Here is a 20,281-nt window from a genome sequence, read left to right on the forward strand (position 1 = left end):
TTCAATTTTCTTATTGTCCCACACGGTAGCCCAAGAGGAAACCTAAAGATCTGAAGAACATAGTTTGAAAACCACTAAATTGAGCTCAACTTCTTCATAGGAGAGTGTGGCTCAGAGAGGAGAAATGATATACCAAGGGCATACAGTTACTTGGTGGAATAGAGGAACTAAACTTGGGTTTCCTAACTCCCATATCAGAGATCTTTTCACTATGTCACTATTTGTCACTATCAACCCCCACTTTGATGATTTCTATTAACCTTGAGCTCTACTAAAATCCTAGGGCTTCTATTAATATTCATTTTTCTCCAGCTTATATAACAGAATTATGAAAATGTAAATGTGGAACCTGACATTTATTAAATATGTTAAATATCTCTCCAAGAATTCAAGGAGACATTAAAAAATCTGTAACTATGACTCATCTGTCCTGCCTTTAAGAAACTTTCTAAATCTTGATTCTGCCACGCAACATCAATTGTTTGATTTTGATTCTTTTGGTAGAACTTTTCAACTAAAGTTGTAACTCATTTTGCTGAAATTCAGCCCCCATTCTTCAATTTGCCAATAAATGTATAATGAGACCTAACTTCAAAGACTTTGGAATTATATTTTATGGCATTTCTTTACTTTGAGAACTCTTACTCAATTATTAAACATGGTTATAATTTGAGAACTCTTACTCAATTATAAACATGGTTCAAAAGTCACTTCCTCTGTGAAATATTCCTAAATCCCTAGTCTCCATCTTTGAAGCAGAATGGATAGGCTCCATTTCTGTACTGTAACAATTATAATACCTAACACATTTCCATTAGTATCTTATAAATTCCTTAAGGTTTTTATGTATTTTCTACAATCCCCAGTTTCCGAGCCTGACAGCAGGCGGACTATTGAGAAAACCTGTGAAGTTGGGTAAGAACTCAGTGTCAGAGAGTGCTGTAAGGATTTAATGATTTCTGTCACAGACTTGGGAGAAGGTATTTTTTCAGCCCTGACCCAGAGCATGGTTGGTATTCAAATATATTTCTCACTGGACTTTACCCATCCCTACATGTCTAATAATTTTATCAAAAGTGAGGTTAGCTAGGTATGGCTTGTGTCAATCCTTATTTGTGTCTACTGGTAATAATTTCTCTTGAATGTTCAGAAACTATCCTCTAGTAATTATTTTTAGAATTTTTTCTGGGTATCAGAATCAAGTTAATTATTGGTTTATATTTTCTGAGATATACTTCTTCCTCTTTGCAAAAATTAGGACAACATTTCCTTGTCTTTAGCCTTCTGGCACCTCTTCCATTTTCCAAGAACTTTCCAGGTGGTGGTGACTCATTTGGAGAAAATGGTCTCTTTCACTCGGACCTTTCAACAGCATTGTTTGTAATGGTCAGGGGCCATGACTAGGAGAGCTGTTTCTTGGAAAAAGTATATTTGAATTGGGCAAATCAGAGTCTGAAGTCAGGATGGCCAATAAATGTGTTATTGACAGAAGCCTGGCCTAGAAAGAGAGCCAAGTCTAGGAAGGCAGTTTTCTCTGAACCATGGCCCAACAAGCATTTCGGATGGCCCTCCCTGTCTTTCTTCCCTTCTCTTGGCTCCATGTTCTCTTCTTTGCTGTACTTTGTCTCCTCTGAGCTGAATTTGGATGACTAAAGTATAGCATCAGCACAAACACGACCTGAAGAATGCACATCTGCCCTTGAGTTCCCAATTAGGTCAGTAACTGTTAGTGACAAAGATAATAAACAAAACAGGAAATTTCAAGAAATTAAACATTAAATTAACAATTGATGCACTTCAGGCTGTATATGTTTCAAAAAGGAGATCAGCTATGAAAAATACAGTAAAGTAGAGATTCATTGCAATCCCAAAGGCAACATATTTCTTTGTGGACCTACTAAGTGCCTGGTCTTTTGCTAGATACTAGAAGTATACAAAGGCATAATCTTAAATATGTGATAAAATATCCAAAATAATTCTACCATAATAAGAGAATGACAAATAGGAATTTGTGGGGTTTTTAAGCCTTTTCTTTAACAAGACTTGGAACCAAAACAAAAATGAATTTTTTTGAAACGTTCATCTCCAGTGACCGGAAAATGAAATTCATCCAAATTCATCTGTTCCAACCATGTGTTAGTTAAATGACCCTTGATCTACTGTAAATGTGAAGAAAATGAGATTGAATATACTGCAGTTTGTCTCCCCACCCAGTTCCATGGTTTGCTTTGTAGAGGTTGCAACAGGCCTGGTTGTTGTTGGGACTGAGAAATCTCATCATACAGGTTCAGTCCAGCTAAGGTTCCTGTCCCTTCATCATGGGTGAGATGTACAGCAAGAAGGAGGCCTTTGGTCCTGCATGAAGTTGTCCTGCTGCTATAAGCCATTGAAAGCTGGACTTCTGATCCCAGCAGCCCATGCAAGGAGCAAATGCAAACAGGGTTGCTTTGCTCAAAGTGGAAAGGTTTGACTTGAGCTCCTTCCAGGCGATCGCACTAGTTGCCATTTTATACAGTCTATTTCTGTCTTCCTGCACACATCACTCAATTTGCATTCCTGCTGAAACTGGCCACTAGTTCTGAGTCTCTCTGGGGTAGGTGGAATGTATTTGAAGGGTAAAAAGAAAGGCCTATTTGTGAGGGGGTTGAAATACAGAACTTTCACTCGCTGTTCATCCCAGATGTCTTCAGAGAAGCATTTTGTCCTCAGGCCTCTTTGAGGGTTGTCACAGAAACTTTCTTTTAGCAGACATCAGCCTTAGTTCCTTCCTGACTTTTGGCTAAACTTGAAACAATTTGGCTCATTAAAAAAGTGATTGCCCTAATGGGAGATGAGCTAAAAGGTGAAAACAGAGCTCTAAAGATGACTTATATGCAGAGGATGATTTGAAGGACCATCATAGATCCTCAATATCTTTCACCAGACTTGAAGGAATATGAGATGTCTGCTACTAGAGTTATTTAGAGCTTTATTCCTTCAGATCTAGTTCTGGTCCACGCTAAACATCTATATCTTGCCCAAGGTTGGGGGAATAACTAGAGAGGTGCTACAACTGAGCACTCTAGCCTGAATTAGTTTATCAAAAATATTCAGTCAACTCAACATTTCCCAGCAGCCAGTTGTTGTTCATTGCCAATATATCAGACTTGGACTCCCCTCCATTCTTAATGAAGACAAATTTAATTGTGTAAGTACACAATCTTAACAGGATCAGAAAACAATTGGTATGTATGAGTCAAAACTTGGAATAGCCAAGCAGTTTGGATGATTGTATAAACAAGTTTCAAAAGTCAAATTTTTGGAACATTAAATGTAGGTTAGATGCAACAAGAAAATTAAATTGTAACAGAAGCAACTCAAATGAGAAATTTCCACTAGACAACAACTCTTTGAGAATAGGAGCCATGTTTTATTCTTTCCTAAACCCCTAATAGTTACCCTACGTGGATGAATTATCATGAGCACTAAATGAAATTTATTCAGTAGGGGAATGGAGACAAATTTATTGACTACAAGATTGATTCTGGAGCATGTTGGTAATTATTGAAGAGATTTTATAAAATAATAATAAAAAGATAAGTATTGCTATGTCTGGAATATGAATGTCAGGTGCTTCTTAAGAACAGAGAAAAATAAAGTGGATTTCTCTCTCTCTCTCTCTCTCTCTCACAAAGCAGCACTTTAGCAGCTTTTTCTTGGTCTTGCCTTATTTACCTTCATTTTCCCTCAGGTCACATGCCTTTTGCAATGTAACTATAATGATTTGTATGCATATAACACTGAGGATTTGCAGAGCACTCTTATATGCACTATCTCTTTCTGTTCTAATCTGAAAAACACACTATGAGGCAGTCAAAGTAGTATTTAAATGACTTGTACATGATCACACAACAGTGTGTGACTGAACCAGGGCCAGAAGCTAGTCCCTTTCCCCAGAACCACCCAAGTGGCAAAATTCAGACATGGAAGTTTATTAGGAAAATAGCAGTTAGGTCTACTGCCTTCATGGTCAAACTTTTTGTTGTTGCTTCAAATTCCTTCTTCATACCTCTTTCTAGGAATAGGAGGCTGACACTTGAGAATGCTAAGCCAGACATTGTCTCAACTGTGGGGTTTTGATTTATCCTCAGCTTTCTGCTTCAAATATAAAATTTAAGCTTAACTGACTCTAAAACACCATTGTGTAGGACAACATTTTGTCTTTTCTGACACAGAAGCCTTCTGAAATTTGTTGCCCCAGGATACATATGCATTCTCTCTGGCTCTCTGGTTCCTTCTCCTCCTCCTCCTCCTCCTCCTCTTCCTTCTTCTTCTTCTTTCTTTTTCTTCCTTCTTCCTTCCCTCTTCCTTCCTTCTTTCTTCTTCTTCTTCTTCTTCTTCTTCTTCTTCTTCTTCTTCTTCTTCTTCTTCTTCTTCTTCTTCTTCTTCTTCCTTCTCTCTCTCTCCCTCTCTCGCTCTCTCACTCTCTCTCTCTCTCTTTCCCTCCCTCCCTCCTTCTCTCTTTGACTTTTTCTTTGCCAGTCACAGCAGGAAGACCTCTAGTACCACTTGGTAGTTCATAATTCATTGACTCATTTCTTTCCTGGTGCTGGCACCTTCCTCACAGAGGCTCAAGAGGCAGCAGGTCCAGTGTAATTACCAGCCCCAACCCTTTTTTGCTGTCCCAGAATGGAATGAGTAAAGCAGTGTTGTACTGGAATCATGGAGGAAGTTGAACCTCACAGCCTGGGAAGGATGCCATGACTAGAAGAGCTTGCAAAAACTAGAGGTCGAGGTAGGCTGAGTCATTAACCAGACAAGCAGTTAGAAACTAGGAAGTAAACGTCTATTCAGGTTAACACAAGGCTAAGGGTCAAAAAGTACATAGTGATGGACAATAGGAATAATAAAAGCACCCTGTAAAATGAGATAAATTGTTGAGATGGAGATGATTCAAGGAGTGGCCTGGAATCCACAGTTGGGAGCAAGTAAGTCATCTTTAGATGTGTGGAGGGTAGAGTGTGGTGGCCAGAGCTTAGGTAAATATCTTAATGGTCACCAATGCCCTAGAGCAGAACTTCTCAACCTTGTTATTATTAATATTTTGGTCGAGAAACTTCTTTGTTATAAGGAGCTACACTGTGTGTTGTGGGGCATTTACCAGCACCCCTGGCCTCTGCCCATAAAATGTCAAGTAGCACTCCTCCCCCAAGTTGTTACAACCAAAAATACTTCAGATATCACACAATGTCCCTTGAGAGGGGTATGTTGAAGAGAAGCAAAATGGCCCTTGATTGAGAACCAGCACTCTAGAAGTTGTGAATTGTGAGAGCTTATCAATCTTGAGCCTTCTAGAATTCATCAACTTCTAAATTATCTGCCAAGTAGAGAGTCTAACATTGCAGGTATAGGCATCTACAATTTCATTTTCTCAAATGTTATTTCATATTTGGTACCTAGATCATTGTTTCTATTAGGTGCTACTGAAGTTCCAAAGATTATTGAACTCTCAGGATTTTCCCCAAATCCCACTTCGGTACAAACTCAAGGGTAGATCTGCTCATGGTTTTTATTTTCAAACATGCAATAGATTAACATGCAAACTGAAACAAATATGAAAATACTTTTTACATTTTGCAACTGAATTCTAAAATATATATATTGTTTCTATTTTCTTTTTTTAAAGATTTATTTTTGAATTAGCATACATTAATAATAGGAGGGCATTTCATTGTGATAATTCCATAAATGCATGTAGTATACTTTGAACAAATATACCCTCCCCATTATATTCCTATACCTCCTCCCTTTCTGAAACAGCATTTGTTGGGTTTGATTATGCTGTCTCATTGCTTACCTCGAGTTTGTCATTTCTTCATTTCCATTTCTTCTCCTACTTTGATTCAACTATATCCTTTACACTGGAAGTATATTGCTCATTAAATGGAACACACAAATCCCAGGAAAAGAAGTGGAAGAAAGGATACAAAACCTTGACTAAGGCAGTTTAGCAACAACTGGATCTAAGTTCTCTCTGTAAAGTAGTGTAAAGAATATTGTACTCACTATCCCTCTTGCTCCTTATCCTGTTCTGTCACAACACAGCATATTGACACTTTCCTAGAAATATAAGGAAGAAGTCTAGGTACTTGTCCCCACCTTGTTGCCCTAGAGTAGATTTTCACGTCTATCTAAAGAAGCAGGAGTCCTCTGAAGACCTGTCAAAATAACTTTGTGGATTGAAACATGATGGAAGAAACAATAGGATATAATGAAATGGCCCTAGGACCAGATGTCCAAACCCAAGTTCTAGTCTTTGTTCTTCTTTTTTATAGTCATTATATCTTGAAAATCATGTAACCTTGGCAGAACCTCACTTTTCTTTATCCTGTTTGCCTACATAGAAAATATATCTCAGATGACACAATTGGGTAAAAATAGCATGAAATGTGTAAAGGCTTTTACAAATGAAAATTGATATTATTATTGTTCCTGCTTAATTGCTTTACACCTCTTCTACATTCCAGGCTGTAATCACAGTTCTTTCCTCTTGAATACAAGGGTACATATACTCTCCAGGCCTTCCTCTCCAGATCTGTGCTCTACTCTCTACCCTATTCCACCCTACTGTGTGCCCCCTGAAGCCAACCCTTATCTACAGGCTCCCTTTTCTTCTGGATTCCAGTTGTGTTTGCACAAGTGAGAACACCGGCAGGGAGGAAAAGTGAGATTAGGCTATTTCCTGGCATCCTGCCTGAGAGATTACTGGCTTGACTAATAATCACAGTTCCTATTATGGAGCCCTTTCCATATAATTGTTATTCTCTCTCCTTGAGGTCTAAGGCTGGTAATGGTCCCCACTATTGCTATTCCTGGGGTACTACAGTATCTCCTGTGATTTCTCTATACCCTACCTGTACTTTTATAATCAAACCCCCTTATTAAACTCTACTCAATTTACCCACTTTGAGAGGATCGTATATTTTCTACTGAGAACCCCAACTGATACACCTATCAAACCTTTCTTTGCTTTTCCCCTGACCTTTTTGGTACTAAAATATACAAATATCCAAAGAGAAGATATCATATAAAGACATGCAACAGGTCAATGGCCATTAGTGTTTTGTCCATGTTGAGAATTAGCACCTAAGTCACCATTTCAGAACATTTACAATAGAGCTGTATGTCCCGTACCAATTGAGCAGTCATGCTTTTTGTCCTAATCCCAATTAAACATGAGGTACATTTAGAGGCCATGACTCTCGTGCCTATTCTCTTCCACAAAGTTAGTATTCTTGCTAAATTCCAGCAACCTGTGAGGCAATGGTCTGAGGCATACTCAAAGGTCTGCTTTGCTGTAAATCAGTTTGCACTCCTTTGCTTCCCTTGGACTCGGTTTGCAGAGAATGAGCTTACATCCTTTTGCTTCCTTTGGACTGGAGTTTTAGGAAGCCTGGGAAGGGGGGTACAGTTAAGCCTCTGGGATTCCATGACAGCTGCCAACTTTCTGGCCTGAGTGTCTCTGCTCATTAACTGTGTCCAACCTGGAATGTTTCATAGGCTGTCAGAGCTAGAAGAGACCTCAGAAACCAACTATACTAGAATATCTTAACTAAGGATCTATAGATGGGCTTCAGGGCAATTCTTAAACCCTTTAGATTGTATGGAAACTTAGCTATTTGTGCACACATGCAATTTTCTAGGAAGATCCATATCTTTCATCAAATTCTCCAAAGGGCTTGTGACATCAAAAAGACATAAAACTCAAAAGATTCTAGACCAGTATCCTTACCTCATAGCAAAGGATGCTGAGGCTGAGAGAAAGCCATGAGTCAGTAGCAAGTTTTAACTTTGAATGTAGGTAGAACTTTTCTTTTTTAAAACAAACCTTTTCTTCTCCTCTGAATTCTAAAACCATACCCCCAGCATGCTTTGTACATAGCAGATGTCAGATAACTGTTTCAAATACTAGATAACTGCAATAGGTCCTACAAACATACTCTCTTATTTTAATTGATCTTACTGAACAGAATCTGGAATTGTGTGAGGCCTGGGGCCAATGTTAGAGCTTAATGGTGCCAAGAGATCAAGCAGGGTTTTTCCACCCCAGTTCTCTCTGATGAATGGAGTTCTGTCTCGTCCCTGTTTCTCTGAGCCAACTTGTCCCCAGGGCCTTGTGGAAGGGCAGGTGTCAGTCCTGGGCATGGACTCAGCAGCCCAACTCGAGCGCCTCTGCAGCTGTTCTCAACCCTGAGAGGTCTCCAGTGGGAGCTGACATAGATTCTTGGAAAAATGGCAAAGGAAAACTAAGGAAAAAACACCCTTAAGTATTGAGGGATATTGCCAGGCTTCCAAGGGGACTGGTACTGCCTAAGTTCAGGTTATTAAATCACAACCAGTAACTGGTAAAATAGGGTAAAAAGTCTTACTTCTTCCTATCTCTTCTCTATACGCCCAGTCTTTCTCAAACCAGTGGTATCTGCATGCTACCCAGATTCTCCCACTGTATTTCCTTATCCAGGTTTTCCCTGTCTAGCATATAATGACTTTTACTGAATACTTTAGGTACTCTATGTGTCAGAATGAAATAAGCTATTTTTAAGTCTAATATCAGCTTTGTCACTAACTAGCAATGTAACCTGTACAAATCACTTAACCTTAATGGGCTTTTATTCTTCATTTATTAAAAACGAGGCTAATGAACCAAATGAGGTAATGGAAATAAGAGCTCCTGACAAATGTAAAACAGCAAAACCTATGTAGGGTCATTATGTCTCTTCACCATTGAAAGATAAACTATTTTAATGGTTGAAAAGGATAAATTTGAAGGGCAATATCTCACTGATAACTGAATTTCCAGATTTCAGTCTAATTCTGTTGTCTGGGGGAAATTCCAGAATGGGGTGAAGGGAGTCATTATTGACTCTAAGGCTAAAGACCAGTGGAAGGATTGGTTGACAGAAACACAATATATTCCTAGAGTTCTTATGGTACACAGAGACCTATGAAAAGATTTTTTTGAGGACCAGTCACTCTTCACCTGTCAAGGATGAAGACAGACCTCATGTGCTCTAGTGCTGGAGGATCAGAGGGAGTCAGCCTCAATATGACTTGCCATAGATAAACTGGTTACAGAGGAGCTAGGAATTCCAGATGACACATATAGTGGGAAGAGGAAATCAATGCCTCCCTCCACAATCATCAATATTATTTTCTAAGGCCATGCAATGGGTCACACACTAATGCTAACTTTGATGAGGCAAGACAAAAGACAAAAGAAATTAGAGATATGGTTAGTGTAATCAAGAAATGGGTGAAAGGGAGAGAGAGTACAAAAAACTGTTGAGAGTTTGAGGTCTTAAAGAAACAGTCTTGAATCAAGGAAAGGGTTGTTTTGTTTTTAAACATGATTAGAAAAAAATAGATCAAGAATTTAGTAAACAAGTCAATCTTCATCCCTTATGACTTTCTCTTCCATATGATGCAGAACATAGGATCTTTAGTAGTTTAGAGATAACTGTTATAGTGCAATGCTCTTAATTTGAATCTAAGATTTAATTAATTTTAGACTTAAAATTATTCATGATATTTTAAGTATGTGATCTTTTCCACTTGAACTTAGTGTAAAAGTTTACAGATGAGGTCTTTACTCTCATAGAGCTTCTATTTTCATGGTAGTGTTAGTTCTAGTTTAGATTGGGCAATAGGAAAGATCTCCCTGAATAGGTGAAATTTGACTTCTGCTTCTATAATGTAGCAGACCTACTGTTCTAAAAAGCATTCTTGCTACAATACAGCATAACCAAAGATAATTTATAATAAACATTTTTGCACTTCTACTTTTCTAACAGCTTTATTTATATATGATTCACACATTGCACAATTCAACCATTTAAAATATATAATAAGTATTTTTTGCTATGTCTTTCTTATTATTGCTTATGTCTTCTCTTCAACAAAATTGGAGAACAGGGCAGAACAGGTTCTGCCAGGAAGCAAGGGGGTGGGGTGGAGAGGGAGTGGGTGCAGGGCAGGGGGGAGAAATAACCCAAACAATGTATGTACATATGAATAAATGAATTAAAAGTATATAATAAGTGTTTTTGATGTGTTACATTATTAGTGTTCTAAATTTGATAAAATATTGTAACATAAAAGTTACCATTTAATGATTTTATATGTATAATCCATCAGCACTAATTACATCCACAAAACTGTTCAACAAATACCTAGTTCCAGAACCTTTTCGACAACCCAAGTGAAAACTCTATAGCCATTAAATAGTAATTCCCTATACCTTCCTCCCCTATTCTCTGGTAACCTCTAGTCTGTATCTATTAAATTTTCCATTCAAAATATTTCATGAGAGTGAAATCATACAATATTTGTCCTTTTGTTTCTGGCTTATTTCACATAATATAATGTTTTTCTGTTCCATGTTATAGTACATATCAGAACTGCATTCCTTTTGTGGCTAAGTAATATTCTAATGTATGGCTATACTTCATTTTTTGTTTATCCATTCATCTGTTGAGGGACACTTGGTTGTTTCTTACTTTAGGCTTTTGTGAATTATTCTGCAATGAACACTGACATACAAAAATGTATTTGATCCTATTTTCAATTGTTTTCTGCAAGTAGAATTGGCGAGTGATATAATTCTAGGTCTACTTTATAAGGAAACATTTTTAAATGATTTCCTACACTTGCAGAAAAGAAAGATGGGAGAAAGGAAAGGAATCAGAAGCTGAAACAAGAGCAAACCCCATAACTGGAACCCAGTTCTTTGGATATTAATTAAGATGCAAGGCATACAAAGTCTTTGAAAAGTGAGAAATGTGAACCTATAAACCCTTTATTAAGCCAGGATTCTTAAAAAGGGATATATCTTAATGAAATGGTAGGTGAAAACAAAGGGCCATAAAACAACAACAAAAAAAACCCTACTATTAATTTTGTTTGTCTCTGTCATATAGGTGGAAAACAAAATAAATAATACCACTTCTTGCTGCTACTGTGTCTGCCTCTCCTAAAGCACATTCTTGAGAGTTTGCAACCTAATGTTTGCCTTTAAACAAATCTAAAGCTCAATTTTTATGTGGCAAGGGAAACCATAGCAGAAAAATTATAGTGGTATTATATTGTTAGTGCCCAAATTTTGGGGGTATATCCTAGTATTCCCAAGGAGTTAGTTCAAACAAATGTAAGCTCACAATAAAAAAATTACTAAGGAGACAAACTCCCATGAGGGAGAATTAGCAGAAACAACTTGTGTGGAGTTCCAAGCACTTCAAATATTACAGGACAAAAACAATCTTATTACAGATTGTTTAAAGAAACAAAATGTGGAATAAAAATGGAATATGGAAAATAAACTATCACCTATGACTAGAAAAATTTGGGAAAAGCTAAATTTAAGTTATATAGTTGTATAATATGATTGCTAAAATGTAAAGTTTAATGAGAGTGTTAAGAAAACAAATTAAAAACATTTAAAGAGTTAAAGACCATACTGCAAATTTCAAGATACTTTCCAGAATGCAGCACCAAAAGATAACAAGTTGGAAAATATGAAAGCAAGATTAAGAGACATGGAAGATAGAATGGGAGAGTCCAACATGTGTATAATTTTAAAATGACCCCAAAAGATAGGCCTGAGATGTAATAAGAAATATTGAGAAAATAAACTAGTAAATATGTAGGCAACTCTAAATAATATTTAGTGTATACAATAATTTAAATAATAATACCTAATTTGTGTGGTTAAAAAGAGACAGAATAATGACAGGTAAGTTCACACTTGATCAAACTTAAATTTGTGATACTTTAGGTTTAATTGTGAAGAAAATCTAGTCATAGATAGGAATATCTAGGAAGAAAACCCTGAAGGTCTTGATGCATTTGAGAAACTGAAAGAAGGCCAGTGTGACCAGGGTTTTGAAAACAGTAAAAATATTATAGAAATGCAAGTGGCATTGTTATGATTTCAGCAGAGATTTTAGGAAAGCTTAAGATGTTGAATGAAGAGACCTGTGCTGAAAAAAAACCACTGCAGAACTAAGGAGCTGCTTGCCCAGGAAAAATTGTTTTCATGAAAAACCCACAAGCAAAACTGTAAGATAATTCCAAGAAAATGAGTTTGATAATAAAGCCAGGGTCATCTTAGAAACACCATACAATTCACCAAGGCAACTCGGTGCCAAACTCATTGGAGCCAGTCCGAAGCTGGCAGGCAGGAAATGTTCCAGAATGAGAATGGCAGTAACTTTTAGAAAAAGCCTCATCTGTAAGTTTACTGAATATTTCATTAACTTACTTTCCAAAGCTTGCCAACCATTCTCTATAGCCAGAACATTTGTTGGCAAGACTGAGGAATCAGTGTGGTTTGTCTTCCTTGCCACAGGGGTTCCCTCTTCACCACTGGGGCCACCCCTCCCTGTAGACTCTTTGCCCTGCTTTTCACCCTGAATTCTACCAGTAGGCAAATTGTATGTTTCATCTGGTGGAAGGTTGGCAGATGGGTCTGGGCAATTGTGCTGTGCCCAGCTTTGGAGAGTCAGATCTCTGTTACTATAACCAATAAGATGCAGCTCTTTTTTTCTTGGACTATTATGAAAAAGGTGCATTTCTGCCTTTCTGCCTTTGTTCATGCAGTTACCTCTGCCTGGAATACCTGTCTCCATCAGCTTGACTCTCATCCACTCATTCAGACTGTTTTTGTGTCATCTTCTCTGTGAGGTCTTCCCCAGTTTTCATTATTAGAATTATTCTTGTCATTTGTGCTTCCCCCTTGCTTCTTGTGCTTCTGCAATAGTGGTAACAACAACCTGCCTTGTATTTTAATTATTTGTGTTGTCCTAACTTGCATATTATGTTGTCAACTCTTTGAAGATAAGAATCCTTTATTGTACTTTTCTGTATCTCTCACATAGTACCTTTGCCCCAGTAAGTGCTTAATGATCAATACTGGTTGAATTGAACTTTCAGTAAAAATACTTTGCATGCTGAATGTGAGTCTCACAGATTTAATTTACAAGGCAGACCCTACTTCCTTAAGTAACATTTCTGAATAATTAAGTAAGTGAAATGTAGAATCTACTAGCAACAGGTACGTACAAGAACAAACTGCCAGTATGTGTAATATGTGTTGGAGAATCTAATCAAGCTTAAATCAAGTCACAGAGTGAATTTTCCATTTACTGTTAATAGACTCAAACTTCTCCCACACACTGATTTGTTGTCTCCATTTATCTATTCATATTTTGACATTTAAGACCCTGGGCCTTCCATGTAATGTATTGTTCACACTAATGCTCAACAAGCTGGCTTCCCTTCCCCCACACTTGCTATTTTTTAAGACAGAGTATTAAGTTAATGGCTCAATGTTAATGTGAGTTGATTTTATTGATTTTCTGCTGGCAGTTGATTAATTATAAAGATGAATGTCGTGCTTTTGTGCTCTCTTCTCTGCCTTAAATACCCAAGTATGACAATGAAGCTGATGTCAGCAAAACCTTTGCTCTCTGAGGATGCTATAAATGATATCATAATGGTTATTATATTTACTACTTTTGTTGTCACCTCCTGATGGAAATTTTATCTCAGAAAGCTAATTTGAAAAATCACACATTTATAATATAAGCCAAGGTGTACTTGGTGTCAACATTACCTCCATGTAATTTTAAGGAGTCATTTAATGAGTTTCATTTGAGAATGATTTCTTATACTCCATTCTTCTCCTCCTCCTTCTCCTTTTCCTTCTTCCTCCTTTATTTCTCTTTGTCCTTCTTCTCCACTATATAATCAGTTACTAGTAATGAAATGGAATTTTCTTGTCCATGAATTAAAAATATGATTAATAAAGAAACTTCTTTTTTCAAAACAATAAAATATTCTAATGCATATTAGGCACTGAATAGAACAAATGGAAACCCTCCTGTCTAGGCTATGTATAAGCCTTTTAAGTCAGGGCTTTAGGAAGGCATGTTCTCTCAGGCAACTTAATTATTTAGTTCTGAATTGAAGCAGGACACCTGAGTGCTAGTCCCACCTCTACCATGAGCCAGCTGTGTATCCTCAGGGAATTTTGTGCCTTAGGATCCTCATATTTAAGATAGAGAGTGTTCTATTTTCCAACCCTGTAACAAAGATGGGAGCTGCTGTGTCTCAATATCCAAGGTATTTGAGAAAGCTGGATATCCACATACACAATATGAATATGGCTACACTTGGGAGCCTGTAAAATATGGGGCAGGATCACACAAGAAACCTGATGCTCAACAGCTGGATTACAACATTAATATGTTTTGAAGCCAGCCACCATTGTGAGTTCATCAGAAGCACAGAGGACTTTGCCTTTCTCAGAAGCTCCCAAAAGGAGGGGCTATCCAAAAGCTTTTTGCAAACCCTGGGTTGGAGTGGAGAAGGTGGGGGTTGACAGAGAATGGATCATTGTAACAGCACCATTTTACCAATCTGTAAGTCTGTGGTTCCACAGTAGCATATCTTGGCATATGATTGAAATGTAAAAGTCATCCATTTTTTTCATCTAAATTTTCAGACTAATTAGCATAAGTTCTGAATTCACAGTCATTTCTCCTTTCTTATTTGTAAATTTGTGTTTTGTTGCCTTTCAAAGCTTCTGATTACTATTGTCTCCCAAAGTTGAGTTCTTCTTTCTTATTACTGTTTTTTGTAGCTAAATAAAGGCTCTGAATGTTAATCCTTCTTATCTTCTTTGCATACAGCTGAAGCAGAAATAGACTTGGCTTGATTCTTAATATTTCAGAAACTCCCTATCAGGATCCATGGGAAGATTCAGAGGGAGGGATAAGCTTGGCATTTCCATTCAAAACCCTGTAGTCCAGTAGGGAGGCTCACATGAGTACTCTTGAAGGCACAGGCAGGTCTTAAAAGAAAATGCTGATTCCTAGAGACCACTAGCAGAGGGAAATTCAAGGGTGAGGCTTCCCTAATTCATGAGCAAAAACAAAGGCAGATAGCCAGGGTCAAGGGCAGCCTCAAACAAGAAGACAAGGCAGAGGCCTTCAGAGTTAGGGAGGTAGCAAGGGGTAAAAAAATGCAGACCCACTTGGTTTATTAAAGTTAGAGGCTCCAGATCATGAGAAAGATCCAAGATATTGGCAGGAAATCTAGAGCAAGGCTCAGAGCTCCGTTACTGGATTTGACAGCCAGACAATATGCAGGATGCCTGTTGAGTGTACAGAGTCAGCCAGGGATTGGGTCACTTGGCTGTGGTAATCAATAACTTCTGCAGCACCTAAAGATTCTCCAATCCTTGACACTAAATTGAAATGCCCTGTTTCAATGTATCTCACTCCTTCATACTGTGATGAAGTCACGGTCTGAGTCTTATTCATCTCCATCTCTGATGCACAAACTATATGTAAATTTTTTGTACTGCTGAGTGGTTAAAAGCACAGGCTTTAAAGTCAGATCTTTGCTTATTTGGATTCATTGCTTTCCACCTGTGTAATTTACTTATTGTCTCTGGGTCTCAGATTTCCCATCTAGAATAGTGGTGACAGTAGTACCAACTTCTAGGGGTTTTGTGAGGCTAAAATGTGATGACAGATTTGGAAGTCTTCAGTGGAGTGCTTGTCATAGAGTAAGCATTCAATCAGTGGTAACTCTGTCATTACATGAATGTAGAATGAATGAGTGAGGGACAAGTGGACTGAAGAAGGGTGTTGGTCCATTTGATGAAGTTGGAACTTAGAACTGGTGAGAAACTTAATAGGAGTGACCCTGGCAGTCTTCTAAGTCTTCACCCCCTCTTATCTTGGTATCTCATAGATGATGGGGAGTCTGAAACAATGGAGATAATCTTCAAGCATCTTTCCATTTCTGCAAGGCTCACAGTCATCTTGGCTGGGGATAACGGTTGAATAGACCTTGGGTGGGGGTGATGTTATTAATATAAACATTTTTACAATGCAACATATATTGCTGTCTGTACCCAACAAGCTGTTGTTAGTTTGTGAGCAGTGTCCCTTTGGCAATACATTGTTGGCAGGTTGAATAAGAAGCTTAGAACAATTAAAAGCTTTGAACACTTACAAGCTAAAGAGTTGGATAAGCATGTTTTTGACTCTATGGTTTCTCCTGGGGTTTCCCTGATGTGCTGGACTAATTATCAGATGTAATTAGGAAAGCTGACAAGTGGGCAGACGGCAGGGAGCAGCATACTTTCCCAGGGACCCTCATTTCTTTGTGCAGAAAGGGGGCTGGAGAGGCTATCTCTATTATAAAGAAAAAGCAATGCATAAGGCACTACAGGGCAGGAAGGGTCCTGGGAACATGGCTTTACTAGGAAAGCTTCAAGCCCATGGGTCCCATTGCTCCTGATGAGCTTTCAAGTGGTCAGTATAATTTTCCACTCCTGGGATTTCAATGTGGAATGGTGTTTTTGGCCAACTAGCAGGTATTCTTAGCAAAATTCCAATTTTTTTTGTGTCCAAAGATGTTGAGAAATGGGTTACTTCTTTTAGAACTTATGCACACAAAGAGGAATTTCCATCTCTGGGTCACCTACAGAGTCTATCTACCATAAGCTGCAGAAAAATCTCATCTGCCTTAGCCTAGACCCCTGACCCCTGAGTTGGGCCAGGAGTATACTTTCTTTGAGATTCTGAGGAAAGGTGACATTTATAGGGCCATCTTCAGGCTGAATTTTCTTCAGAGGGAGCCATTCCATTTGTACATGTCCTTAATCTTAGTCTTTTAAAGAACATTTTTATCAGTACATAATAGTTGTATACAAGGGGTTTCTTCATGACATTTTCATATGTGTGTGTGTGTGTGTGTGTGTGTGTGTGTGCAGTGTACCCCTGATTCATCCCCTCCATTATTCTTCCCAGTCCCCCTTCTTAAAATGACTTTGACAGGATTCAACGTTCCGTATTCCTACATGTGTAGAAAATACATCAACTGTATTCACCCTCCTTTACCCGGCCCCTCCCACTGGAACCCTCCCCTTAACCTAATTTGTTTTATATTCCTGTCCTTCTTTGTCAGTCTTACTCTGGATGCCATGGGGACAAGACTACAAAATATGAAACATGGAAAGACAGTGGTGCTTCTGTCTTCACCCACTAGGGGTCAGGGTGCAAATTATGAGTGTGGTAGGTGTTTTGAGAAAAAAGGAGATCCCCAGGAGCTGGGAATGATGTGAAGCTTTCCCTCCTACCAACATGGTATGAGGTTCATTGTCAAAGGAATATCAAATGCCAATCCAGTGTTTCTGCTTTCCCATAGGTAACCTGTCTTCATGATTTTTTTGGTGATGACGATGTGTTTATTGCCTGTGGTCCAGAAAAATTTCGCTATGCTCAGGATGACTTTTCTTTGGATGAAAATGGTAAGCACAACCACTGTGCTTTATAACCCTATTATTCTCCCTTCTCTCCCATAGAATTTCCATGGATTTATGAGGCCTAAGGAACATCCAAGAATGGCCCCTCAAGGGCCATTAGTCTTTCCCTGTATATTTGTGTACAAGAGTCTCTGGATGTCCCAGAAGCCTAGCCATCAAGCTCAATAAAACTCACCATCTTCCCCAATAGGGGCCATATTTCTTGAACCACATATTGTATCACATGAACTAATAGGCACCATCAGAACAGGAGGGAACACTTGGACTCAGGACCTTGATATCGTACATACACATTTTTCTAGTTACTATCCTCCAGCTATTTGGCCCATGTCAATGGCTCCATTTTAGAAAGATTTTCCACTGTGTTCTTAGTGTCAAACCCTTTTCCCACCTTTGGGCTTGCTGCCCCATTCTCCCTCCTTTGTGATTCAGGATTCCAGAGGATTGTTAATGTCAGGAAGGATGTGAACATCTGTGTATCTATCTCCCTTTACTTGCGTTTAAGCTCCAGGTGTTAAGTCGAAGGTGAGTTAGCTAACACAACAGTGTTAGGTATAGTAATACTGATAGAAAGACACGTTAAAAACATGTTTCCCATTTAGGGAGAGTAAAATGTGAGAAAAACAAGGGGAGTTTTACTTATATTATCTACAGGCAACTTAAGTGACAAGAACCCTTAAAAAGGTGATATTTCCTGAGGCCAATAGGAAAAGGGGACCAGGAACTAGAGAAAAGGTTAGATCAAAAAGAATTAACCTAGAAGGTAACACCCACACACAGGAAATCAATGTGAGTCAATGCCCTGTATAGCTATCCTTATCTCAACCAGCAAAACCCCTTGTTCCTTCCTATTATTGCTTATACTCTCTCTACAACAAAATTAGAGATAAGGGCAAAATAGTTTCTGCTGGGTATTGAGGGGGGGAGCGGGAGGGGGTGGAGTGGGTGGTAAGGGAGGGGGTGGGGGCAGGGGGGAGAAATGAACCAAGCCTTGTATGCACATATGAATAATAAAAGAAAAATGAAAAAAAAAAAAAAGGTGATATTTCTGCTATTTTTCCTTTGAGAAGAGGGAAATGTCCATAAAATATCTAAACAAATCCAGGCTGTGTCCAAATTCCTATGCCTTCCGTATCTCTGTGTTTGGACAGAGATTACTAAAATTAATCAACCAAAATAAGAAGGAAAACAAATAAAAAATGATCTTTCCACTCAATTCACTTTCCTAAAAAGCTCAATTTACCAAAAATAGCTCCCCTAATCTTTCTGGTTCATTTATATTGCAGTGTACTTTGAAATAGGGGACAAAAAGGAGGTGTCTAAAGAAAAGATTATCCTTTATCCAGCTGTTTAATTCTGCTTTTCATATCATATCACAAGTTTGGGGAAATCTGTAGTGGAAAGAACACTAGATTGGGTCACAGGAGACTTAGCTTCTAGTCCTTCATAAATTTATTTCTTGTTTGGGGGCCCTAAGCAAGAAGCTTAAGGTTTTAGAACTCTCATCAGCAAGTGAGTAAAATGATCCTCCTAATAAATTAGTAGTATCAGTGCCCCCAAATTATCATATCTGGAGATGCTGAGTGATCTGCATAAAAAGAGTGCTCTAAATATGTTAAACTAGGGATGAAGCAAATGCAGGAACATTTGGCATATTCTCCTACAAACCCAGGAGGGTTCCCAAGTTATGAGTGGCAGAGTCATTGCTGGCCCATTTATTTATTAAGCAAGCATAAGGGATTATAACATGCATTGAAACTTGAAAAGAGTTCTATAAATGCAAGATGGTGGTGATGGAAATGCTTACTGGTATAGGACATGACATTCATAATGTGCCTATTATAACGTGTGGCACATAATAGACAACAAGTGATAGCTTCCTGTCCTTTAAATTACTTGTGGATGTTGCAATTAAGTAGCTGCAACCTCTGAGAGAGGAATCTACTCCAAGAAAATTAATTAAACATTATATCCACTTGTGCCTATTCTCAGGCATGGCTTGACCTACTTTAACTGCTTCTGAACTTCCCTTGTTCCCTAGTCCAGGGACTTAAACACTTAGGTTAGTTAGCCCAGGTGACTTTTGAAAGTTTTCCTTGTGCCTCCCTCCCCAGAGCCATAGCTTTTTCAGAAAAATAAGAGCTACCTCATAGTCCTGAGCTACTTAGGCACTTTAGTCTTTGGTGGTTAGTTCAGTTTCCTGAGGCTAGTAACATGCAGAGCCTTAGTTCTACACTCTGCTAAGCTGGCTATGTCCTTTTGCCCCAGAATGCCGAGTCATGAAGGGAAACCCATCAGCCACATCTGGCCCAAAGGCTTCTCCAACACCTCAGAAGAGTTCAGCCAAGAGCCCTGGCCCTATGCGCCGAAGCAAGTCTCCTGCTGACTCAGGTAACGACCAAGACGGTGAGTGCTCTTCTCCTAACTGTGCATGCTGACTTCATCTATGGTGGCCGATACCCTCTGCATGCAGAGGAATAAACTCCTCATGATCTCCACTGTGTCTCCAAAAATCCCAATTGCCTCATTTCAGAAACTAAAACTTGTTTGGAGTCATGGAGGCACAGCCACAACTCTCATTCTACTGAAGTGGATGCAGACCAGAAATCGGGCTTGTTTGCCGTGCTTGTTGTCATCATTATCATCATCATCAACATCATCTGGCAAAAAACATGCCCAATGAAATGATCAAGCAAAATATAAACCTGAAATTAAAAATCTGAATCAAGGACAAGAATGATACCCAAAAATTATCAACATAGTTGTTGCACTTAAGCTTCAAATTTGACTCTGACCTAATTAAATATTATAACAAAAAGAGTCAAGTGCCCCATACAGTCTTAAAAACAGGGAGGCAAGATAAATTGTGCCATTTCACAATAGAAAAAGAAGCACAGACTAGGTTCT

General features: G+C 38.4%; 1 protein-coding gene across 3 annotated transcripts in view; it reads left to right on the forward strand.

Annotated features, from left to right (window-relative positions):
• The window catches only part of Dcx (doublecortin), a 104,151-nt gene that overhangs the window by 55,194 nt on the left and 28,676 nt on the right, over positions 1–20,281 (forward strand). For 2 of the 3 annotated variants that reach the window (XM_020181739.2, XM_074062438.1), the window contains exons 4-5: positions 17,257–17,359; positions 19,643–19,780. In XM_020181739.2, the coding sequence (XP_020037328.1) occupies positions 17,257–17,359; positions 19,643–19,780 (241 nt within the window). The remainder of the gene's footprint in view (positions 1–17,256; positions 17,360–19,642; positions 19,781–20,281) is intronic. The other variant, XM_020181740.2, reaches the window with a different exon arrangement.

Source organism: Castor canadensis, chromosome X (genome assembly GCF_047511655.1).
Source record: "Castor canadensis chromosome X, mCasCan1.hap1v2, whole genome shotgun sequence".
Lineage (NCBI taxonomy): Eukaryota > Metazoa > Chordata > Mammalia > Rodentia > Castoridae > Castor > Castor canadensis.